Source organism: Pyxicephalus adspersus, chromosome 6, assembly GCF_032062135.1.
Source record: "Pyxicephalus adspersus chromosome 6, UCB_Pads_2.0, whole genome shotgun sequence".
NCBI classification, from domain to species: Eukaryota; Metazoa; Chordata; class Amphibia; order Anura; family Pyxicephalidae; genus Pyxicephalus; species Pyxicephalus adspersus.
In genome coordinates, this window is record NC_092863.1 from 16460195 (window position 1) to 16486340 (window position 26146).

Here is a 26146-nt window from a genome sequence, read left to right on the forward strand (position 1 = left end):
TTTTTTCTCCCTAACCTCTATTGTTTTTCCTAACTTCTTCTAGCTACTTTTACTGCCACCAAAGGTGGGGTTTATTTCCTTTCCTTTACACCAATGATTGGAATTATGCTACACACTTCACCTCTCCTAACTCCCTTCTTCAACTTCTATATAAACTCAAAGAGCATGCTATTTTTGTAGACCTCAGACCTTTAGAGGAAGGGGGTAAGGATGGGGATTGCCTTGCAGATGGCCTCCGATCCTTCTTCCAAAAAGCCCTTGGTGTTATCAGTCATAGATATCTCACCTGGGAGTCATGGTAGCTATCTAGTCCCTGTTCAGCAAAGAATACACCTGTATACTTCTCCAGTATCTTAGCCTGGTTCTCTGGTTGCTGGTCTTTGGGGCTAGGTGGCTGAGCACCTGATATGACAAGGTGAATTCTGAATTAACCATCTGAACAGTGCTAAAACCCCTACATAATACAAGCAAACTTTTAAAAAAAATACAGGGAATCAGGGACTGGTTCACATATATTGCAATACTTGAAGCTGGGAAACTCAGCTATGAGGTGAGATTAGCTGAACTGAATCTATTCTCCCTTGAGAAGAGACGTATAAGGGGGTATATGATCACCCTGTATTAATATATAAACGGTCCATATAGAGAACTCTCTTCCTCATTATTCACTTTGAGATCATTAGAAAGAACAAGAGGACAATCTTTGCGTCTGGAGGAAAAGAAGTTTAAGCTCCGGATAAGGAAGGGATTCTTCACTGTAAGGTCTGTGAAAATGTGGAACCAGCTCCCTCAGGAAGTAGTTTCAGCAACTACTATAGATTGCTTTAAGAAAAAACTGTATGTTTTTCTAGAAGTACAGAATGTACCTGGGTATTAAGGCTTTAAAGTAAAGTTAACAGAGAACATTGATCCAGGGAACATCCGAATGCCTCATGGAATCAGGAAGGATTTTTTTTTCCCCTGTTAAAGCAAATTGTACCCGGGGTTTTTTGCCTTCCCCTGGTAGGGGGAATGTCCTATAGGGTTTTATATCTAGGATATGTTTATTTCCCTAGTGGTTGAACTTTATGGACTTTATGCCTTTTTTCAACTTGACGTACTATGTAACTATTTTTTAAAGTGATTCCTCTGGCCAGTCCCTATTCTACTGTGCAAATGACAAATACTTAGATAGACCATTGGGAAAGAGGTAAGGGTCTGGTCAATAACCCGCACAATACATGAAAGAAATTGAGAAATGTAATTTCTCCAATCCTTAGCTTAGATAAATGCAACACATGAAGTACTAAAGGGGTATAACCACTGGAGAGTCTATATTAGTCCTTTGTACACAGTTGTTTCCTGGATTGGATAAGTATGTATGTTTTCATGAAACCAAAAATTCTTGGTTCACATAAAATAAAAGTAAAAGTATAATAAAACACAGTTGAGGAAGAGGTACATACTCTGGTCCTTGATCTACATTAACCAAAAGAAATGACAAGATGACAGTGCTCAAATCTAAATCGACCGGTTACTTACATTTTGAACCTATCTTAAAGAGCCCTATGAAAATAATCATGGGACTCCACTTCCTAGCTTTCTACCTCTTTTCCAATGCTTATGTTTTTTATCTCTTTTTCACTTTTCACCTTTGCACTCATCCTCGAACATTGGTCAACTTTGTACCAGCCTTTCTTCATTACTTACCTCCTAATACCTTCTCCACCATTGATTGCCTCTGCATCCCCCCACCTTTGCGACTGATTACCTTTGGGGCTCACTTTCCATTATTGCCTATCTCTGCAATGGGGGATTGCAGAGGGGGGAGTGGCAATCATTGATGAAGGGGGGCTTCATCAATGATTGCCACTTCTTACCCTTGCAACCTCCTCCACCAATAATCAATGCTGCTTACTTCTGTAACTCTCCATCTCACCCCATAATACATTTTTCCTAGGAATTGACCGGCTTCCCCAACCTCAGCAGTAATAGATAGTATGTGCTGATTCTAAAACATAAAATCTACTGCTGTGGAGGTTGGAGAGTCTGATTGGTTGATAGAAAAGTTATCCTAGGAAAGCACATGAATCTACTCACTTATATGCAGTATGCCAGCTGTTGATGACAGGAGGTCAGCGAGAAAAATTTGGTGGCCGAGGCTCTGGCCGGTGCAGCCCCCAGCAAAGTCAGGAGAAGGACCCTGCTTGGGGGGGGGGCTCTGTCCAGCGCTGCAGACCATTTCCCCCGTGCGGATCGCAGGCTAAGGGAGTGGGCGTGCTTGTGAAAGGAGAGTGAGCGGGATCTGGCATTATGACATCGCTCAGGGGGAAGTTTCTTAAATTTAGTGGTCCGTGGGTCCGAAAAGGTTTGGGACCACTGCATTATGCAACAAAATAGAGAAAGGTATTTGCAATAAAAAAAACATGAGGGGTACTAAAAGGGTGTGACCACACCTTAATGCTGCAGAATCTGAATTAAGCCTCTGCTGTGTGCAACCACACTGTAGTGACAGTGGAAAAGCCAGACCTAAGTAGAACCTGAGTCTACAAGCTACCAGTGTTGCAGTTCCTGTACCCCACAAATGTATACCTATATTGTGCACCAATGAACTGTAGCACAGCACAATCATTTTTAAAAACTCGTCCATTTTTCATTATGTTTTTCTACATTGTGAAGGAAAAAGGAGGAGAAGTGAACTCGTTCTATTTAGCCTCAGAGGAAAGGGAATCGCAGACAAGGCAAAGCTAATATTCATACCATAATTAGTAGAATGCAAGAAAAGATTTCCCAACTGGTACCTTAGGTTTTACAATAAGAACATTTTTCAAAGTAAGGCAAACACACAGCAGACAGGTTAAGAAGAAAAAAAAAAAACAGAGATAGAAAGAAAAAGCCAACGAAGCTTGCTTTTCGACCCAACTGACAACAACAAAACCCAAAGAAAGTCAATTTAGGGTTTGTTTTTCCAAAGAAACCATCAATTTAAAAGTTTATAGAAGTGACAAAATATAGGAGATTAGGGGCAGGAAACATGGATGTCATAAAAACCTCATTCTCCCCAGACATTTTTCTGATCACCTTAAACATCATATCCCTGCAGCTTGTGACCGTCCTTGCTTTGCATCTCCTGAAATCTGCATACTTAAACTCAGATACAACGTGATGTCATTATTTTTCACTCCTTTAAGCTATCCCTCTGACCCTAATCAACATTCATTCTGACTACTGAACACAATTTCTCTGTCAAGTCCCCTGAGGAAGTCCAAAGGGGCGAAACGCGTTGGAACACAATACATTTTCCTTTTCTTTGCTGTTGATGAGGGATTTTACTGTCTAGTATTTGATCTCCCACTTTATATTGTTTAATGGGAGTATCCATTACAAACCAACATGTATATCAATGTGAATGTAACATTATATATCTTTATTCCTTGATTTTTAATATATTGCTGGATCTTAAAAATACCCTGTCTTTAATTGATTTACTATGTAGACATAAATGGAGAACCAGAAATTACGTTAAAAAAATGAGGTGGTGTGGAATTTAAATTGTAGAATGCAGGGTACATAATAAGGTGGTGTGGAATATGAAATGTAAAGAACATTGTATATAATGAGGTGAGTGGAATAGGACATGTACAACACAGTATACAGAATAAAGTGGTGTGGAACAGGAAATGTAAAGTCTGGTGTACAGAATGAAATGGTGTAAAGTAGGGAATGTATTTTTGTCCTTCCCGAGTAGCAGCCTTGGCCAGTACATTACATTGGAAAGATCAGCAGGTCATAGTGGTGCCCACCCTGATCTATTAGTAAAAGTCTTCTATACAGCCAATAGGAACAACTTTGCAGCGCTAGGTCATAGGTTCAAATCTTGGCCAAGATATTATCTGCAAGGAGTTTGTATTTTCCCCGTCCTTGTGTGGGTTTTCTCTGGGCACTCCAGTTTCCTCACAAATCAAAAGAAAAAAAAAAAAAAAAGAATTTAGGTTAATTGGTTTCTCTCAAAAATCGACCATGGACTATGTTAATGACATATGACAATGGTAGACACGTTAGATTGTGAGCTCCTTTGCGGGAATGCTAGTGATATTACAGTGGGCTTTGCAAAATGCTGTGTAATATGTTGGCACCAGACAAATATGTAATGTTGTATAAGGGGTTTTCTGTCTTTTTTTCCAATGATCTACTATTTGTGGATATGTTTTACTTTGCAGGCATACATTGCCCTTTATACTTTGTGAGATTTATTATCCTTTATTCTTTGTTGGTCATTTTGCCCAAAGGACCATGAACACTGCTATGTTTCCATCTTAAGCTAGTATCATAGTTCCTCCCTTCTTTTCTCTATAGCTATGGGTTGTTGTGGTGGGATGGGATGAGTTCCCTCTTCCCATGAAGACATTGTGCGACATGGCTTCAACACATATCAGTCATGGTCCAAATTTATTTGGTTCACTCTCTGTTTGCATTGTTGTTCACATGTTTACATTAGTAAGAGTATTAGTTATATTTATTTTACAGATTATCCCCAAAATGTTTTTTTGTCTTTGTAGACATCTAATAGGACATATAGAAGGACATATTTACATATATAGGACATATAGGATATATATATATATATATATATATATATATATATATATATGTTTTTTCTTGCCAGTTTACCTTAATTTGAAGGGTAAGGTACATAAAATGTAGACATTGTATCCCTGACATTTCTGATATTCAGATCATAGATCAGATTAAGTTTTTTTTTAATGTTTGCACAGCACCAAGAGGTCCATGAGTGTTGGGGGAAAGGTAAAGGTTCCAAGTGGGCTGCCAGCCTTGGTACCTTCAGTTGTAGGCTGGAATGTCCTCGTATGCCAAGTCTCATACAGGCTAGAATGGGGGAGCTGGCTTTTTTTTATACTAAGTTGTTTACTGAACTGCCAGAAGGCTGTTATTACAGTAATAAACTTATAGTCCATAAGCTTTAAAATGAGTGGAGGGAGCGAACACAAAAACCTTGCTACTTGGCTCCGCACCCTTTTGAGAAATGGCGTTAACTCACAATGGAAACACACTCTTAAGACAACTGTGACCTCTCTTTGAACCCTCGCAACAATACCTGAATACAACTAGTTTAACAGGACCAAAAAAAGTTTCCTTTTAAGCCTTACTTGTTCTTTACAAGCGGACAACAACGGTAGTGGCAGATTTATTTTAAATACATGCCAGTATTGTGCACTCAATGTCTTCAGTCTTAAAATTTTATTATGATATTGTCATTTAAAATGCCATTTTCAAAAATGAACAAATTGCTATTTCATGGTTGAAATTTCAACCTTGACGATTTGGAGTTCAAAGATTCAGTCTGCGTACACACATGCAATAATTATTGTTGTAAATGAACGACTAACGACCTTTCATCCGATAATCGTTAACAAAAAAGTGCACAACGACGTAGATGAACGAGGATTGTTGCTGAAAACGAACAACAGTCCTGGGAGGATCTGATTGGGCGACCATTGTTCGCAATCTATTATGTGTACGCTCGTTCAGTGATCATGAATTGTTCTGCAATACACTTTTCCCTTCACATGTCCATTTCCTGCATTGTTCAAACGATCATATCTAGCATATGTACATTATTTGTAAATTATATTTGAACGATCGTATTGTTACAGCATGTACATGATTGTGCACAATAGGATTGCTCAAAATAATTGTGCATAAGCGTTGATCCGTCGTTAGTCGTTCATTTTCTAACTACAATTATTGCACGTGTGTACCTAGCTTAAGTTTATGGGTCTAGAAGTCTAACAGGTTTCTACCCCAAACAAATCGAAAAGATTCTGTTTAATATGACACTTTCATTGGTTCATTGATTTAACTTAAAATACCAGCTTTATTGTATAGTATTGGGACTTTCTGGATACGACTTTGGGGAAATATTGAAACATGTTAACATACAGGACATTCAAAGAGCATGCTTGGGATGCCCTAAAGGTGTGTTCTTTACTTTTATGTCTAAAACAAAAAAACCCTATTCAGGAGCATAGCAATCCCACCTGCATCCCCTGCAGTCAAAAGAGGTCCTGGGAACCAAGGGACTGGGAGATGTAGGCTGCACCAGTTTTTTGGTTAACCATCTCCAGATTAGGGGTAAACAGAATCATACAAATAGGTTTACTATTCTAATAATTTATTATTATTATTCTCATTTATCCTCAAGCAATAGTTTACATCCCTGTTACTTTTAAATCTACTCTATGGGGTCTAATACATTGTAGGATGGCGTTTAGCCAGGTCTGAAATACTTATTGTATAAAGACCTTCTTTCTCTTCTCCGTTACAACCAACTCAAAGTAAGTACTAAATTAGAGCAACGAATCCCATCTTTGGACATGTGATACATATCTAATATATCTTAAATCAAACCTCCTTTTAATTCTAAATCAACCCCATACAGATGTTGTACATCAAACCAGATATAACGGTTATTATCACATTAAACATATATTTTATTGAGTTTTCTGTTTTCTTTTTGGATAATACTATATATAATGTATTTATGATATGTTTTATTTGTACTAAGTTTAGCTTACTATGTATATTACAACACAGGAAATTCAGGTCTCAATATCCACTGAGGAAGCCAATGTACGAAACGCGTCGGGATTGAGACTCTAATTTAGTGCTAATACTCCATCAAGATTGAATGGTCTTTGTTTTTGGGCTTCAGTATCTAGACGTAAGAAGCTCAACACTTATATTGTTTATAAAATTAACGGTTGCCTATGTGATTGTAACAGTCATTTGGTATCAATTCTATGTTTTATTTTCCCTTACCTTGTTTAAAATAAAGTTGTTTTCTGTTTTCTTACAGTATTACTATGCCATAAAAAGCCACTTTCTTTTTCTCCCACATAGAAGTAAACAGATCAAGAGGGGGTGCAGAGCTAATCCGTGCAAGAGGAATACAAAGCTGGATAGTGAAGGATAATATACAGAAGGGTGCAGATGTAAAGGGCACAAAGATGTGTAGTTTAGGAAGGGTTCAAAGCTAAGCAGTCCAGTAGGGGTACAAAAGTAAGAAGTGTAGAACTAAACAGTGCAAGAAGAGGGCAGAGCTGGGAAGTGTAATAAGGATACAGAAGTGAACAGTGCAGAAGACAGGAATACAGTGCAAAGAAGGTTTGGAGAGAGGCAAGCAGTGCAATAGGTGTAGATGTGAGCTGTTGAAAACTGAACAGTGGAGAGGGTTGCAGAGCTGAGTACTGCAGAGCTGAGTGGTGCAAGAGGGGTACAGAGATGAAAGGTGCTGGCCTGAACAGGGCAGAGGTGGGTTGTGCAAGACAGGGTGCAGATTTGAGTGGAGCTAGTTAGGAAACAAAGCTAAAGAGTGCATGGTAAGGTGCAGAGCAGCATGTTTCCAAAAAGAAGCATGGTTGAGGGGTGTGAGGATGTAAGCAATTGGTGACAGGTGTATGGAGGGAGGGGTGGGGTGTATAATGGGTGCATAAATGGAGGTGGTTCTTACTAGAGAAGTGGGAATGTTTGCTATTCCTGACTTACCATGTCTTATTATGCATTGGGTTTCTTTGTAGAGGTGGCTATCTTTGTAGGGTTTTGCTTCCTCATGTAAAAGCCTCCAGCAAGAGGAAGCATTTATTATTATTATTATTATTATTATTAATAATAATAAACAGGATTTATATAGCGCCAACATATTACACAGCACTGTACATTAAATAGGGATTGCAAATGACAGACTGATACAGACAGTGATACAGGAGGAGAGAACCCTGCCCCGAAGAGCTTACAATCTAGTAGGTGGGGGAATTTCACACACAATAGGATGGGAGATATGTAGTGCTGGGAAGTAGTGGTGGTTTCAGAAAACAGAAGACGGGTAGGCAAGTTTGAAAAAATGGGTTTTGAGTGCTCTTTTAAATGAGCGTAAAGTAGAAGCAAACTGAATAGGACGAGGAAGACCATTCCAGAGAGTTGGGGCAGCTCTAGAGAAGTCTTGTATCCGTGCGTGTGATGAAGTTATGAGTGAGAAAGTCATTAGTAGGTCATTGGAGGAGCGGAGAGAGTGGCTGGGGGAGTATTTTCCTACCAGGTCAGAAAGGTAAGTGGAACAATAACTGTGTAGTGATTTGAAGGCAAAGCACAGGAGCTTAAATTTGATTCTAAGTTGAAATGGAAGCCAATGGAGAGAACTACAAAGAGATGCAGCAGAAGCATAACAGTGACATCACCAAATCTCACCATCATCACCAAATTTAAGGTTGTAAGAACAAGTATGCCTATGTATTCTCAAATACCATGACACAATCTGCTGTATTTAGCGGTATTATAGGACAAAAGTTACCTTTTTTAGGTTGTTGTTGAGGCACAATTATTAGATCCCCTCATAAACATAGCAAATCTTCACTAGTGTTGTGCTCCATTTAAAACAAAATTTTAAAAAGTTATACTGTAAAAAAAATAGAGATCACAATATCCTACCAGTAGATTGCAAAAGCAGCGCGAGTAGATCGCGGAGCCCTGCCTTTCAAAATAAACTCTACCACGCACAGGAGGTATTACGTCCAAGTTTTTATTGTTGGTAGATCATTTTGACTTGGTCATTTTAAAAGTAGCTCACAAGCAAAAAAAGTGTGGGCACCCCTGTCCTAAATAATTCAGTTTTTCTCAACAAAAGCACTCACTGATCCCTCAAGCTTAATTCAGGTGAAGGAGTTTGAAATGTTAGAGAGATTGTCTTTTCTGTGTCTCCAAAACAGATACATTTCAATCAAGTAGCACTTGGCAGAAAGTATGAAAACTAGTGAATGGTTTAATTGTACTCTCTGCCGATTCTGTCATTAATCCAACACAGTTGACAGTTACAAAAAAAATATTTAAAATAAAAGTTATCTGTTATCTTAATCTTCAAATAGCCAGTGGTGCCTCTTACTTCCCTATTTGAAATATACAAGTTTGTGTACATACAGCATTGGGAATTTATGTTTACTTATTAACAATCAGAGAAAGATGAACTTGATGTTAAGTTCGTGGCCTGAAGGAAAAAAAAAGCTGCTTTGTTCGAAGAGAGAACAAGAGAATGAAACTCCGATATGCATCTGCAAGAGAGGAATCCAAGATAAGTACAGTTTGGAATGGTATCACAATGGCTTAGTTCCAGGTAGGAGGACACATCAAACAATTACACAACTTCACCATGGTAACACCAGTGGAGGAGAGAATATAGAGTGCCCAGCTGAACTCTTAGCACTAATTCCAACAGGTGACTATCTCTGTACACTGCTCCATCTATCAGGACCACCATGAGCTATAGCTATGCACACAGCGGCTCTTCTAGGGCTGGAAGCGGTCATTCATCTCGACTTTCTAGTGGTGTCTTGGGGTCCTCAAGTGTGCATGGAGGATATTCTAACACTGGCATATCACACTCTGTCTCTAGGTTGGTCTCCTCTGGATTTGGTGGTGGCTCCTCTTATGGTGGTGGCTCCTCTTATGGAGGAGCTGGTAGTTCTGGCTTTGGCAACACCAGTGGAGATGGATATCTCTCTGGAAATGAAAAATACACCATGCAAAACCTCAACGATCGTCTGTCCAATTACTTAGACAAGGTGAAGTGTTTGGAAGAAGCCAACACAGAGCTGGAACACAAAATCCATGAATGGTACGAGAAGCAAGGGTCAGTCATTGTGCGTGAGCAAAACTATTCCCCCTACTATGCAACAATAGAGGAGCTGCGTGAAAAGGTAACATAAATTGTTGTAATGTATATTGTTATATAACCAGAAGGTGTACAGTTTGCTGACATGAGGCCTTATACTAGTTATCTGATTGTCCTATTGTCCTATAACATATGTAATGGATATCACTGTCAAAAAGTTTATAACTAAGAACAACTTAATTTTCATTCATTTAAAAAGAGATGTAAGTTTTTACTTTTGGATTCAAAATATTAATAGTTTATGATACTGGCAACTTTCTGGTTGCTTGCAGCTTGTAGAGTAGGCACAATTGTGGATTTCTGACATGATTGACAAATAACATGTTTACACCAATGGTATAGCAAGAGATTACTATAAACGTAGCTATCCTGGTTTTGTTTATTCTTCTTCAGGACACCAGTAGTAGTTTTTCTGTTCCAAAAGGCTCCTCAGTACAGCAACAATGCATTGTTCTATTCAATTGAGCTGTCACCTAGACATATGCTTGGATACTTTTAAATAGTTCATTCTGATTTATCATGTCATTAAATGGTTTAATAACAAACAAACTTCCCTGTATATACGTTTTCTCTACTGAGGTTTATTTGCCCTGCACTGTGGTACTCTATGCATGATTGGTCATGGATTCCACAATAATTTTGCCTCTAGACACATGAGATCTATGCCTTGACAGATTACCTATGGCAAACAACAAAATCTCATAAAACATTATTGAATAAAAATTATTCAAAGGTGGAAGGGTGCATGTGTGTAGCATGATGGCTCAATGGTCAGCACCCTTGTCTTCCAATGATATGGTTCTAGGTTTGAATTTTGGTCAGGATGGCAAATGTTTTCTTTTCACATCTCACAAAATTTTACTTTTGGACTTAATTGCTAAAATTCAGATAATGGTATTATGGCCAAAATTACCGTGGGTGGGGAAGTCTGGGACATGCACGGGAACACGTGGAAGTATATATTATATATAAGTCTCAATGAGGATATCTAGAATCACAGTTTGGCTTTCTAGTATCCAAATGCTTCCACCCATAGGTAAGTCAATTGTTATGTTTGCTTTCCATGTGTACACTTTATTAACAAAACTTTTCACGCATAACAGGGAACAAGGAAAATCATACTGTGAAGGACTAGTTCTCATTTTTTGGTTCACAACAGTTTCTCAAATTCTCTGTCACCTGCTTATCTAAACAGTTCTTTTGATAGTTTTAGCTACAAATGTTAAGAGGTGACTGGGAAAAAATCTTCCAGTTTCTAAATATCTAAAAAAGCTTAGTACTGCCCTGTTTAACCCTGAAACCCTACGCATTGATCCACAAGTGCAATTATAGTAAATACAACCCTGTTTTTTTCCATTTTTTGCTCTTGAAAAAAGATTTGGGAATGTATGACATTTCCAAGATAAGGGAGAAATGTCTTTATTATCTATAAAAAACTAGCCATCCATCCAAATGTTTAGTGTGGCTAAGTGGTTAGCAGTCCTGCCTGCAGGGGTCTTGCCAAGGTGCTAGTCAAGCATGAAAATTATATACATGTAGACCCCAGGTTAAAGACATCTGACATACGGATGACTCCTAGATAGAATCTGGGCTTCCCTGCTCCCTCGTGTGCAGGACAGAGGCTTGGAGGAGTTAGTTTGCATGACTTGCAGAAGAAATATTTTGCTAAACACAGCTGAGGTTGTGGGTGATCTTAAGAGCTGAGCTGATCATAGGTATCTTGTAACTCTTTAATGACCAAGACAAACTCTGCAGTTGTTTCTTTTTGGATATCAAAACACAGCTTGCTCCAGTTAAAAAAATGTTTAGGCTACATAAAGTTTTTTTTTTTTGCTTTGTTTGTGATTAGCTCACAGTGAGGATTTTATACAGTATCTGACACCACGCTGTCTAATAATATGTTGAGACATCTGTCCTAATTACATTTATTAAAATAATGTACCTGTTTCGATTTACTAACAAATTCAACTTAAGAACAAACCTACAGTCCTTATCTCGTATGTAACCCGAGGACTACCTGTAGTAACCCTTTGTTTCTTTTTTATAAAAATTAATGTGCTTTGAGCCCTATAACTGAAAAGAGTTACATAAATGTTTGTATTTTTCTTTAAATTATTTCAGTGCACACAAACACGGTACAATTTTTGCTTCTTCCAGTTGAGTCCCAGGATCCCGGAGGGTGGGGAGGTTGGTTAGGAGAGATGTCTCAGCAATGCTTTATAGTGACGTCTCCCTTCTTCCTTACAATCAGGAGCTACTGGTACATATTGAGACTGGATGGCTCCTAGCTGAATGCGATGGTCATTGGTCATAGGTTCAACATAGTGGGATACCAGTTAATTTATGTTTTTATATACATAGTGTCAGTATGTAGATTCAGAGCCCAGCAGTTCCAATGGAAAGTTTACATTTTCTTTGGAAGGAGAGTTCCAAAGGACTGTACAAAGGACACAGAAACATGGGCTGCATGTGCCAGAATGTGGCAATTTTTGCAAGTTGGATTGGCAACAACGTTTGCCACCTGGCATGTAGTTCTAGACATTAAACGTAAAGCATGGCATGCAGAATAAATACACCCTGTACAGATGTATGTATTTTTCTTGGATTAGAAATGTTCTTAAATATCTTGACTCTGCGACTGGGTGAAGTTTGGCATTGTATATGTCCAGGTATTTGACAATTTATTTCTGGCTGCTCAATTCCTGCAAAATATTTAAAAGATAAAGATCTTTATAAGATGAAAACAAAAATAACATTGAAAATGTTCTTGCATTGAATTTGTTCTTTTTATTATTTTACCTGAGTTCTATGAATGCCAAAACGATTAATACATTTAAAATGTGATGTTATTCTTACAGATCCACAATGCCACATGTGATAACAATCAAGTCACATTGGCAATTGACAATGCTCGCTTGGCTGCGGATGATTTTAAACTCAAGTAAGTTCAAGTTCATTTTATTAAACAAATGTAGTCTTTTACCTTTTTTTTGTTTTAGATAAACATGTAAAAGATACCAGCTTGGTGTTAAAAATCTTATCAGCATGGGGTAATGTTTTAAAACTTTGCTTCTGGAGACATGAATGGCTACACTTGCAGTGCTGGGGCGTAAGTTTAAATCCCAGCCACGGCACTATCTGCAAGGTGTTTGTATAGGCTTCAACCACACCTTCAAAGCAGGCAGTTAGCATAAGTGGTTACCCCAGAAAAATTTCCCTCTTATGTGTTCAAATTGCCATTGAAATATGGATGAGAGAGGTTTTTAATAAAATACAAGGTTTCTATATAGATATAGATTATAGATATTATATAAATATAGATTGCAATTATATATTGCACATATATAAGAATGGCCAACTTTGTTATTTGCATTCTAAGGCTAGGTACACACGTGCAATCGTTCTCATCCGATAATCGGCTTAGGATATAATATAGAACGAGAATCTTGTGCGTACAGCGCTCTTCGTTCATCGTCCGAATGACCGTCCTGGCGGATTCAGCGATGATGGGTGATGAACGATCGTAATAGAAGTGAAGAAGTGGAGAGCACAGCGGGGTGCCACTCCGCCGTTCTCCCCCTCTTCTCTCCAAAGAGTAGAACGGTGTTGTATGTATGGCACTCGTTCATGCATTGTGCAGTCCTTAGTCCTTGGCCCTTCTTCCTGCTTTGCAGTACTACGCAATGGTATTGCTTTATGGCACCTTTTTATAGTCTTCGCGATTGAACTGAGCTACCTACAGAGTCAAGTGAAATAAAGTGAACAAAAAACAAGAGAACAATAATATTATTCATGTTTATATGTGGTTGTGGTTGCAGTATTCATAGGCAAATGTAATAGATCTATAAGCATTTGTTATTAAAAACTAAATTGTGACCTTAGTGGCCTTCCGAAAATTTTTTCATTTTTTATTCTGAAGTTAAAATCTTGATCTTTTTAGGTATGAGAATGAGCAACACTTGCGAATGGGAGTTGAATCAGATATCCAGGGTTTAAGAAGGGTGTTGGATGAACTAACACTCTCCAGATCAGACCTGGAGTTGCAAATTGAGAACCTAAAGGAAGAGTTGGCCTACCTAAAGAAGAATCATGAAGAGGTAAGAATTTTTGTTTTTGTAAATGTTAAGCAGATACCTGATTAAGCAGTTTAATATACTGTAGATATGTTTTGAAGCTCATAAATGTATGATATTATGTGTGCAATGTCATGTGGCCCTGATGATTAGATTAGTAGAATTATGTAACAGTAACAAATCTACTGGGATGAATTTGATTTTTTTGATTTTTTTTTACTTTCCTGAAGCCACTATCCCATCAGAAGCTTCAATTTTTTGTTCTTCCCTTTTCAGGAAATGAGCGACAAGGGCAAGCAGATGAGTGGAACAGTGAACGTGGAGATGGATGCCGCTCCAGGAGCTGACCTATGCAAGGTCCTGGGTGATATGAGAGAACAGTATGAATACATTGCTGAGAGGAACAGAAAGGACGCAGAGGCATGGTACACATCCCAGGTATGGGTTCAAGGATAATATAGTATGGTTCTTATCTTTTTTTTTATTATATGTAACTGTATTTTTATTCTCCATTTCTAGAGTGAATCTCTGCAGAAGGAGGTTGTGTCCAACACGCAACAAGTCCAATCCACCAAATCGGAGGTCACAGAGTTGAGACGTACCATGCAGAGCTTGGAAATTGAGCTGCAGTCACAACACAGCATGGTGGGTCCACATGAAGAGTTGCAGAATGTGGGAGATTTTGCCCAAAATTGGGCTTTTATAATGATTTATGTTTCTAAAATCAAAGTGCCCAAAAATATGTTTCCTCCAAAGAAGGTAGAAAATACTTACTTTCCTACTTTCCAAAACTCTACCAACAGTTCTTAGAGTGTCAGTCTCAGATGTCTTTCAAAAGAATAAGAAAAAGCCACACTTTCACAGAGGGCTTTACATTCTTTTAAGTTTTATTCACCAGACTGATCCATAGGGAGCGAGCAATCTACAGATCCAGGCTTCCCTCTCCGACAAATTCCACCCATAAACATAAAAATAAAGTAGGCATGACTGGATGTCAAACAGACCTAAAGTACATTTTAGACAACAATTCCTATTACTTTATTTGCTTTCTTTAGAGAGCAGGACTGGAGGCTTCCATCTCCGAAACTGAGGGTCGTTATGGTGCCCAACTCCACCATATTCAGTCTGTCATTGGAACCCTTGAAGAGCAACTGAGCAATCTGCGTTCGGAGCTGGAACACCAGAATTTGGAGTACAAAACACTTCTCGATATCAAGGCTCACCTGGAGGCTGAGATTGCAACATACCGTAAACTGCTGGATGAACACGACCATAGGTAAATCTGATCCAAAGATCTACTGTAAAATATCAGTTGAGTTGCTATGCTTCATTGGTGCTTTATTTAATATACTCTGTGGCTTTATTGTTTTAACAGGCTTGTCTGTAGATATTTTAAAACAATATGGACCATGTCACTCTATAAACCTACAATAAATACTTACCTCCTTCATGTTTTGCTCCCTTGCTAGCTGGATGAGTATGGTGTTACTCCCTAGCTGATGGGAAGTCAGCATTGAGGCAGTGGCATCACATTGGTCCAGGTATTAAGGAAGCAACACATGGAAAATGAGTCCATGGCCCTGATTTATGGAAGCTTTCCAAGGCTAGAGAGAATACACTTTCAGAAGTGAACTGGGTGATCGAGAAAACATGCAATGGATTTTTAAAAATCATTTGCTATTTGCTAGCAAATGTTTTGAATCCTGGACCAGATCCATTCCAGGTTTGCTGGATCACCCAGCTTCACTGGTGAAAGTGTATTCTCTCCAGCCTTGGAGAGCTTTCATAAATCAGGGTCCATATGTCTGTTCCCTTGCCTGTTTAGCCCAATATAGTGATGCTGATGAGTTTTCTTCATAGACAGGGTTGCTAGTGGTATGTGATCCTAATCATTCCTATTGAAAGTGAAATAAAAGTTTACCAGTCAGAGTGTCAGATGGAAGTACAATATGAAAAAAAAGTAAAAATGAAAATAATTTTAGCAGTTATATGTGTGTTCTATCTAGGAAAAACGTAAAATTTGTGCAAAGGAGAACCAGGACACTCTATAGAGGAATAAGAGTTTATGTCCTTGGTGCTAGAGTCTAGCATGCTTATGGTGGTAGGTTGTTGTATCTGTTTGTGCAGTTATAAGCTAGGAAAAAGTAGGTAAACTAAAAGGGAATTATATATGCCCAGTAAAAGGGTGGTCATACACGGCCTAATGGTTGTTGTGAATCATAGATCCATTTCAAGCATTGTTTGTGAATGAGGATTTGATTGTTTATTATACTGGTGCCATAAAAAGTACCTCCATTAAACAAAATTGATTTGTATTAAAACATTTAACATTTACTGTCCTCTTTCTATTCTACAGTATTGGAGCTTCTCACAAGGAAAGCGCAGGTAACTACCATTACTAATCCTAAAACTGAAATCCCGAAATGTAGCTTTAGGCTGTTTTTAATTTAGCATGTGAAGGACACAGCTATTGCAGTTGTCAGTAAGGGTAAATTATTTTTTTATAACCAAGAAATGACTTAGTGAACAAAATATGAAATGTAAAAAAGAATTCATTCGTCAAGCCACATTGTCAAGTGGAATATTTATCATTATTATGGTGTCATGATGCTGATACAGCATATATCAATCCAGCAGAGTTTCTGGCATATTATATTGTAGGATGGTATAAATGTTTTAGTATTTATAAATGACTTGTTATCCCTACTGAGAAGACATACACGCTAGTCCTGTGTGACCATGGCTAGATGCCAGCCAGTAGGACATTTTTTGGATTACACTAAGTGCATTGTGGTTAAAATTGGTAAGCCACAAAATTCCCTGTTAAATCAATGAAGGGTTATGCCAATCCAAACCATGAAACTGAATCAATGTAGTAGTATTCCAACATCTCATGGCACCATGCTAAGTTTGGGGAACAGGACAACCAACAAAGACGGGGAGGTTTGCACATAAATCTTCCCATATTGGTACTTATTTCTGGAAGCACTAAAGGAAATGGAAAGTCTTTGTCTACTAGAAATGTTAAAGAATGTTCCTTTTTCTGAATACCTCTCCCAAAGCACCCCACCATCCTTTGAAAAGGGCATGGGACTGATATCAACCTAACAGGGAACATCACTTTCGCCACCATTAAATCTATCAAATAAACCAGCTAAACACCTTGTGTGCTCAGTCAATATTTCCCACTCACCCTATGTAGTTTACTCATTTAGAAAGTCACACCTGAGAGGATCTGTACCAATGATATAACAAACTCTAAATATAACAAACTCTAAAGATGTCCAAATAGACAATGGCCAAGGGCACACTGGCTATTAGCTACCAGAGCAGCCAGTCTCATGATCTTTTTTACTGGATAAGAACACTATTACACCAGAACTCCTGGGACAAGAGTCGACAATATATTTAGTAAAACCATAAATGCAAAAAAAACTCCAAAAGAACAAATGGTCATGGGTTGGATATCTGAGTCTCCCTTTATTAGAAGAGACTTCAGATACACATTTTGGCAATGGGAGTCTCTCTGTAATGGCCCATGTTAACTCTGGGGGCAGGCAGGGGTCTAGTATGGCCAAAAGGAATGGGCCTACATACTCTTTGCCCTCTTCCTTCTTTGTCCGGACAGGTTCCAGGAAGCCTAGTATGAGTCGGAATGAGGGAGCTCAGCTTCTTGCTCCTATTTTCCTGTTATTACAAAATTCCTATTCCCATCTAAATTTTAACACTCATTCATGGAAAAATGCCTTGTTTAATGGCTCATTTTTGACATGTTTCCACAGGTCCCCTAGATATTCTAGCAATATTGGTAACAATACTATGTGTAGAAGCTCTACAAAAAACTTGAAAAAGTTGAAATCTCCTAAAATCAAATGTTTACTGTGACATTCAACTTTTTGATTTCTCAAAAGTGTAAATGTTTATGCTCATCCTTAGTTTGTATGTTTATATGATTTATCTATGTTCTGTATACAGTAACATAGGAAAGTTGAAAATGTTTCCAAATGCATGCATGCTTGTAATAAAACCATATTAAAATAGAAATTGGGTGGGGGAAGCAGAGTTGAGACATTCGGAGGAACTATTTAAACTTGAAAACTTAATGCCCTGAGGGCGTTGACAGTGCCCCACTTCCTCGGGTCTCTCCTGCCGCTAAGGGCAGCTGCCCAACCCCTGACTGAGTTTAAGAGCCTCTGAGATAATGTAGGGGTGATGAGACACTCACTTTCAGTAATATACTCTCTGCTGCACTGCTGCTTTGTGGGATCATCTGAAAATATTAGATATATGGGACCAGAGGTACAGTAACAGGCCACTCAACACTAATCAGAAAAGCCATATTTACGCCATTGGATAAGAATGGTATTGATGCTTGAAATCTGTGTTTTTCTACTCAGGATACTATGTCACCAAGCTAATGTATGTTTCATATGCGATTTCATTGTAAAAACAATGGACCTTGAATAATGTCATTAAAAACTACTTGAAATGTATTCTTTATTGGATATCAACTTTCATTTTGTTGTGTATTGTTTTCTTGCATTCATTCACAGTCACCCCAAGCTATGACCACAGAAATACTTCTGCAAGGTATTAGGCCATTATTGGTAGAGCGTTTCCCTCAGTGTAACTCTATAGTTTATTTTGCAGTAGCAAACCGTGGCACGTAGCAGGAGGTGCAAGTTCCGTACTGCTGTCCTCAGGCACTTCACAGTATGCTGACAGCTGGACATTTTTAGATAGAAATCCCCCACGAGCCTTTGGGAATGAAAGGACTTGTAAAACAGAAATGAGATATTTAGTAACTTCAGGGTAAAAACTTGCATTTTTTACTTTGTCAAGGCAAAACTAGTGTATGTTTAAATATATTTAAGATGTGCTTTATTTATTAATATATTCATTTTGTGATAATGATGGAATAATTGTCATTTCAGCAAGTAAATGGAGCAATTTAAAAATGGAACTAAATCCACATAATGGTAGATGGACATTATGGTTTCTGGTTGGAACTGACTTTGGAGATTGGTTGCAGCAGTGAAAATAGTTCTTGCTTTAAACTCAAGTTTATAGTGTTTCTTTACCACTTTTACAAGTCCTGGAAAGACACCTTGACCATCTGATCCCATAGACACCATACAGACAACTATTGCTACAGCTGTGACTGTTGTGACCTACTTCTTCTGCAATAGTTTGAAATAATGCTTATTATAAAAGTATCTATTATACAAGAAAAAATCATCTTTTAGACACTCTCTCCACTGCCTATTTTTTTGTCTATATATAGTATGTATTGAGAGAATACATCAGACAATATGCTTTTTTTATTGGTACTGTAGTCTTCTGCAATGCCTCAGTCTAAGAATTCTTCTCTAGCATTTTTAGTGTTTTAATTATTTACTATTTTGTAGTTTTTTTTTTTTGTTAAGGAGTAGTAAAAGAGTACAGCAACAAAGTTAAGTCAAGTTAAACTAATTTTACAAAGTACATTTTACTGATTTCCTCAGGCACATGTCACAAATCAAACACGAGAGCAAAAATGTGTTTGTCCTAAGGCAAAGAATGCAAGAATGTAAATTATCATGTTCAAAACCAGCAAATGGTCAGTAAGGATTGGATGGAAGACTTGGCTCTGTTCCTAGAGGTGTGGACAATGTCACGAAACATGGCCCCTCTGGAGAGTCACACCTCTCCATTGATAATATAAAGAAGACCTCAAAGCTTGTTTATTTGCACTCCTAACTCCAAGGTCAAGTTGTGTAGGAGCCTAGTGTATACTAATAATTATCACCATGAGCTTCGGATTCAGTCAGAGTTCCTCCAGAGTGAGTGGTGGTGTCTCCTCTAGGTTATCTGATGGGATCTACAGGGCAGCCAGTGTCCATGGAGGCGGATATGGAGGATCAAGAATCTCAGTTTCCAGTGCTTCTGCAAGTTCCTCACGTTTAGGCTCTGGGTTTGGTGGAGGAGCCGGCTTTGGTGGTGGAGCTGGCTTTGGTGGAGGAGCCGGCTTTGGTGGTGGAGCTGGCTTTGGTGGTGGAGCTGGCTTTGGTGGAGGATCTTCATTCAGTGTCAGCACCAGTTCTGGTGGAGATGGATTGCTCTCTGGAAATGAGAAATACACCATGCAAAACTTGAATGACCGTCTTGCTGCCTACCTAGAAAAAGTGCGATCACTGGAGCAGGCCAACAATGATCTGGAAGCCAAGATCCGAGACTGGTACTTAAAACAGGGGTCCGTGGCTGTCAGTGAAAAAAACAATGGAGGCTTTTACACTACCATTGATGATCTGCGTGATAAGGTACAAGGAAGATCTTTTCATTACTTAGTATTACATAGGCCAAAAGTTGCTTTATTTTCTCATATATGTAATTTAAAAAAATACCGTTCTTTGGTTTGTTGGGCCCAAAAGTTGTGAAGTGCAGTATTTTAAAGAAATTAATCAGAATTGATAGGGGTATAATTATAAAGCAGTGACTCTGACAATAACTAAACATTAACTGCAGTTGAGTATTCCTGGTGTATATGTTTTAAAAGAAAGTGAAATCTTGTTTAAAGTCACATTCACTGGTTAAAAAATATGCCTCCTAAATTTTCCCCATAGTTTAAAATTTTCCTGGTATCTCTACATGAACGGCATATTTGTCTGGTGTATTAGCACGTGAGCATTTCTTAATAAGTAAAAATGTTTGGTAACAAGGGCTTTGGTTCTTGGCAACCAATCAGTACAAGTCTTTTATTGATCTGACATTGTTAAACTAAGGATCACTGCATGTTTTGCATTAAGACGTTCTTCTAACTTGTATCCAAAACACATATATATACATATGTTTTTTAGATCTTTGTGGCAACAATCAACAACTCTAAACTCATTCTGGAGATTGACAATGCCAGGTTGGCTGCTGATGACTTCAGGCTGAAGTGAGTGTATAACATTAATGTAGTTATGATGATATAATGGTTGATGATCACTGGGCTTTTCACCATTGATTTTGTTTTTACCATGACCAAGTTTTTTAATATAGGTATTTCTTTCTATGACTTATTTTCTTGATTCTGGTGTTGTATAGAGCAAAGAAAATGGCCAAGTGAACCACAGACCAATGGTCTGTGGTTCACTTGGCCATGTTGGGCGAGCAGTTGAAGTGCTTGAAGTTGGTGGACATTGTGCTTTGGCAACAACTATCTTACGTCTGCAAATAAAAAAAAGTGTAGATGAGATTTCAGTGATCTTCACTAAACATGCTGTTATTTATTGTGACTACCTTTGCTCAGGTTTGAAAATGAACTTTCCCTGCGCCAGAGTGTAGAGAATGACATCAATGGCCTGAAACGTGTCTTGGATGAACTAACCATGACCAGATCTGATTTGGAGCTCCAGATTGAAGGCCTCAGGGAAGAACTTGTCTATCTGAAGAAAAACCATGAGGAGGTAAATAAAAGTGACTTTAAGTCACAACAGGTCACTAGACCAACACTTAAAAAATAGCACAATTGTATATAAGTAATGTACACAAAGTAATACATTCCTTTAGCTTTTTGTGGTTCCAGGTTGCCCTTATAAATCAGGTTGCCCTCATATTGTTATCATATAATGCAGTTAAATTTTATATGTGATAATAAAGGAAATATAACTAGGTAAATGCATGGAAAGGGAATAATTAGCTACAAAATAACAGAAATAAAGACGCAGAGCACTCCTTTTAGTTGTTAAGCCACGATTTGTATTTTGTATTGCAATTAATTTGTGTCCTTTGCAGGAGGTCAGTGTGAAGAAAGAACAGGCAGCTGGCACAGTCAATGTAGAGTTGGATGCCGCTCCTGGAGAAGACATTTTAAAGACTATCAATGACCTAAGAGAACAATATGAACACATTGCTGAGAAGAACAGACGGGAGGCTGAAGCTTTGTTCCTGAGTCAGGTAACTCGTTATTTCATGGAAACAGAAACAATATAGTCTTAAACGCCACTTTCTTTTTCTTTCCTTTTCTTTCTATTACTCCTGTGTCCTTTGTACAGGGAGGACAGTTCACCCAATTCTTTTCTTTTTAACATATTTCTGCAACAGCAATAACATCTTAGGGCCAACGCCAACCTGCCTGAATAGCGGATCTCAATAGATTTCTATGGAGCGTGTTTACAAACATCTCTAGTCTATATATAATAAAAGTATTCATTACACAAGAGTTAGGATCATTAGTTTATTTTTTCTCATTTTCCAGGTTGAAACACTACAGAATGAGGTTGTTACCAGCACACAGCAAGTTCAAAGCAACAAATCAGAAAGCTCAGAATTAAGGCGCTCTCTCCAGGGTTTGGAAATCGAACTTCAGTCCCTCCTAAGCACTGTAAGTACAAAAAGAGTTTTTATAATCAATGTTCCCCATGAAAGTAATTCTACTAATTCTCTCATCTGAAACTTGCTCTCTCCATCTAGAAATCCAGTCTAGAAGCCTCAGTTGGTGATGTAGAAGCACGCTATGGGGCTCAGCTCCACCAGATACAAATAATTATCAGTGGCGTTGAAGGTCAGCTTTCAGATCTCCGCTCAGACATTGAACGCCAGAACCAAGAATATAGAGCTCTGCTGGATATCAAGACCAGGCTGGAGCAGGAGATTGCCACATACCATCAACTTCTAGAGGGCGAGGGTGGAAAGTAAGGATAAGTTTGTGTTTAAGGATTAAGTGGCTTTCACTTGTAACAGCCAGTCAAAGCATTACTTTGCACCAAGGCAAAGACATTCATTATAACCTATCCTCTACATACAAGAGCCTAGCCCCCTGCGTATGATTTTTTATGCTGACCATTTGTCAAAATCTTCTAGTTAGTCCCTTAAAGAAGGTTCCTTTTCTTCTGATCATCTCCTGGTGATGAGTGGCCCTAGATGATGCAGAGTATCTCATCTTTATACTATGAATCGAGGAATGCATGATGATGTCCCTCAGGGGTGGGGCCTTGATGTCCTGCACTTACAATATTGCTGAACACTGTTTAGCCCATAAGACATATTTTTGTGAAAAAGAGCTCCTGCAGGAGGCTCCAGATAAAAAGATGGCTTCCTTTATCTGGAGCTTGGCTTTAAGTTCTGGGTAAATATTGCTGGGTTGAATCATGAACCATTTTCTTGTAGAAGTTGTGGATGCCAGCAGTTTAAGTTTAAGGGGATTGCTTCCAGATCTGCTGATGTTTGCTGCTATAGGGTTTCGCTCTACTTGTTGTATTTTGGGGTAATTTGGCTGAAATAATCAGCATTGCCACTATTGTAACAAGGTGTGGGCCTCAGTCTATGGGGAAACAATAGGAACCAGTGGCAGGTTGTCTAAATACATATCAACTTAATGTAGGACTCACCCCATGTTTTTTTCTGCTGCAAAGTACTAGCATCTAATTATATTTGTCAAAAGATGTTCAGAATGACAATTTTATTACATTGAAACAAATACATTTACTGTGCAACTAATGTGCAATTGTTATTCCCTAAATATACTTTTAGTATCAATGCTTTAGTATTAGTATGCTTATTTATTGTTTTCCTGTTTTTTTTTGCAGAATTGCCATCGGAGATCTGCAGTCAGGTCAGTAAAAGCATTAGGCAAAATTCTACACTGGGCATATTAAAGTGTACCTGTACTCTTTTTTCATATACATAGAAATCCTACAACATATGATGCCCCCATTGCTGCTATGTCACCTTGGATAGAAGGGAGCAATATTTGGATGAATGTTAAGGAAAATATGATTGTTCTCAGGATAGAAGGGCTAATACCAAACTCAGGTCAGTCATGGATCCATCCATGGGCAGTAAGAAGGGGGAGTTAGTGGGGGCTCCATCAACATTTTGTTATAGATCCCAATGATTTGTAGTTATGCCCCCTAATAAGACAATGGCATTCACAAAGTAACAGTGACCACACATACTAGAAGTGAGCAGGTTCCTATACAATTATCAAGGTTTCTGAGAAAAACAGCACGGAGCAATTCAAAACTCATTGCATTTTTTTTACCTCCAAGGGATGAAGTAAAGGAATAAGGCACGGGTCCTTTCCCATTGAACTATACAATACAGCCACTTTGAAATAGTCAGTACAAAGCACTAGTTTATTTGTGGGCTGCATTGTTACCCAAACAGACCAATTATATTAATAATGTATTTATTTTATTCAGGATCCAGCTCTTCATCTACTTCCACCACTAAGGTACATGCCATCATAAAGGAAGAAGTTGGTGGGAAGGTCATCTCTACTACCACTCTGGGGAGGTACTAATACCCCAACATAATTAAGAACAGATCTCCAGCACCAATGAAGGTATCCACTACCAACCAGGACTAGTGTGCAACTAGAAGATCTGTAGATGGGTGTGTACATGTTTACTTCTAAACCCTATAAGGACCTTCTGACTGTATAACAAAAAAAAATGTACAAGAGATTCTAAACTGAGCATTACATAACTGTACAATGTATCAATTACATTATAATCATTGTCTATGTATAACATACCCACATAAATCAAAATGTAATTCCACTTCTCCACACATTACTTTTGTTTGAAATTCAAATAAAGGTCTTCACGGGTTGCTCAAAATAAAATTGTGTTGCGCTAAACTACTTCTCTTGACCTATATCCTCTAAAATTTACTACTTTTATAAATACTTTATGGGTCCACTTAAAATCCTTAAAGCTAAATACAATACAAGTGCTTCAAATCAAAAGATGTGCAAAGATTTACAGTTTATTTTCTTTAGAAAGGAAATATGTTTGCTTGTTTCCTGCAGAGAAAGACCCTTTATCTCTGTATTGAAGCAGTGGGCTTCCTGCAGAGTTCCGACATGCTTCTTGTTAGGAAAGAGCTTGAGCTTTCCAACTAAGGTTTGCCATTAATTATACAAGATGAAACCATCCATAAATTTCTATAAACATTTACATCTATAAATATAACATATAACAACAATACATCCCTATCTATAGCTTACCATATGACGTATTTCATACCATTATAGAGTTATTACCAAAGATCCTTGAACATTATTCTTGGTCATTTGGAATATTATATCTTTTAGCCCTTTCTGCGATAAATCTGTTACGATGGTGAAAAGAGAGATCACTACTACTGTAGACCCTTTACAAATCAGAGATTTCCCTTTCAACACTGACTGTTGGCATAAGGGCCAACCTATAAGCTCCTACATGTGGCCTTTGGTTCAATGGTTGGACATCTGGTTGGTTCCAATAAAAATATCTGGTAAAAAAAAGATCTGGTAAAAAAAATACATATATACATATATATCAAACCCAACATATATAAAACCCAACTGTATCAACAGTGTTTTATTACCTTGACATTGGTTTGCATTCCAATACAAGTTTATATAAATACAGCCTTTAGACTAACCTACCCCTATTTAATGTACAGTGCTGTGTAATATGTTGGCGCTATATAAATCCTGTTTATTATTTTAAATAATATTAATAATAATAATATTAAAGCTGCTTGGCTCTGCTTCCCGTCAGACAAGATCAGTGGGCTCAGCTCCAGATATGAATATTTTTGCTGAATATTCCCTGCCCTATTGGAATTTAGTTGGTGGACCAGTTAAGATGGTGTACTGTTGGGCAGAGGAAATGACAGACAAGGGGCCCTTACTGAACATTCGACCACTGGCAACAACTCTAAAGCCTGGCAGAAGCAGAATGCCCTTGATGGTGTGGCTTCTGCACGTCCAGAGTGCCCTGGCATGGCTGGCTATGGCATCGCTCACTTAGATATCTGACTGACTTAATAAGTAAGGTAAAGCTGCATTGACTTTAATCACCGAATTATGAACATGCAAAAATTTTCCTGGCTATAATATAATATATTTGGCACACATTTGTATTTTGTCTCACTTTGCATTTTGAATGCATTAAATGCTTTACTGCTTTAAAAAATTAACCTCACTGTGTGAATAAACTTCCTTAGCTAACACATCTTCTACCTAAAATATTTTTTTCTGCTAAATCTTTTTTTCCTCAAAATCTTTCTACTGATTCACCCCATAAAAAAGTTTTATGTCTCGTGTAGACGTCAGGCCAACTCTCCTCCTGACCAGAAATACAAAAGATGGCATAGCCTCCCAATATACGTTGCAATAAAATCAATAAACAGTATTTAATTATAAAAGCTCCGTATACAGTTTGTTTTACATTTCATCAAACAATGCCTTAGCTCACAGATATTAACTAGCCTTTTAAGGTTTCCATTGAGACCAGAAATTATAGCTTGCATGTTACCGTGTTTCCCCGATGATAAGGCAGGGCCATCAAATAAGACAGCCCCCCCTTTTTAGGTAAAAATGAAAAATAAGCCCCCC

The 26146-nt window shown here is 38.1% G+C and overlaps 2 protein-coding genes across 3 annotated transcripts; both read left to right on the plus strand.

Moving 5' to 3' along the window:
- Positions 1-9259: 9259 nt before the first annotated feature.
- LOC140332406 (keratin, type I cytoskeletal 19-like) lies at positions 9260-16196 on the plus strand. Its single transcript, XM_072413675.1, has 7 exons — positions 9260-9746; positions 12580-12662; positions 13662-13818; positions 14071-14232; positions 14314-14439; positions 14850-15070; positions 16151-16196. The coding sequence occupies exons 1-7, from the start codon at positions 9306-9308 to the stop codon at positions 16194-16196; spliced, it is 1236 nt and encodes a 411-aa protein (XP_072269776.1). The 5' UTR covers positions 9260-9305.
- A 3387-nt stretch (positions 16197-19583) lies between these two features.
- On the plus strand, positions 19584-24121 carry LOC140332480 (keratin, type I cytoskeletal 15-like). 2 transcript variants are annotated; one of them, XM_072413726.1, is made up of 8 exons: positions 19584-20093; positions 20631-20713; positions 21068-21224; positions 21553-21714; positions 22016-22141; positions 22231-22451; positions 23346-23371; positions 23961-24121. In XM_072413726.1, the coding sequence occupies exons 1-8, from the start codon at positions 19584-19586 to the stop codon at positions 24059-24061; spliced, it is 1386 nt and encodes a 461-aa protein (XP_072269827.1). In that variant the 3' UTR covers positions 24062-24121. The 2 variants fall into 2 exon arrangements, with proteins under 2 accessions (XP_072269827.1, XP_072269828.1); XM_072413727.1 differs by lacking the exon at positions 23346-23371 and having other exon boundaries at positions 19902-20093; positions 22231-22444.
- Positions 24122-26146: the final 2025 nt, after the last annotated feature.

Excerpts from the sequence above, each read along its gene's own strand:
- LOC140332406 (XM_072413675.1), top strand. The coding sequence starts at position 9,306 with ATGAGCTATAGCTATGCACACAGCGGCTCTTCTAGGGCTGGAAGCGGT. Across the intron at positions 9,747-12,579 it reads TAGAGGAGCTGCGTGAAAAG|ATCCACAATGCCACATGTGA; the intron begins GTAACATAAATT and ends TTATTCTTACAG. Across the intron at positions 12,663-13,661 it reads GCGGATGATTTTAAACTCAA|GTATGAGAATGAGCAACACT; the intron begins GTAAGTTCAAGT and ends TGATCTTTTTAG.
- LOC140332480 (XM_072413726.1), top strand. The coding sequence starts at position 19,584 with ATGAGCTTCGGATTCAGTCAGAGTTCCTCCAGAGTGAGTGGTGGTGTC. Across the intron at positions 22,142-22,230 it reads TTCAGTCCCTCCTAAGCACT|AAATCCAGTCTAGAAGCCTC; the intron begins GTAAGTACAAAA and ends CTCTCCATCTAG. Across the intron at positions 22,452-23,345 it reads CTAGAGGGCGAGGGTGGAAA|AATTGCCATCGGAGATCTGC; the intron begins GTAAGGATAAGT and ends TTTTTTTTGCAG.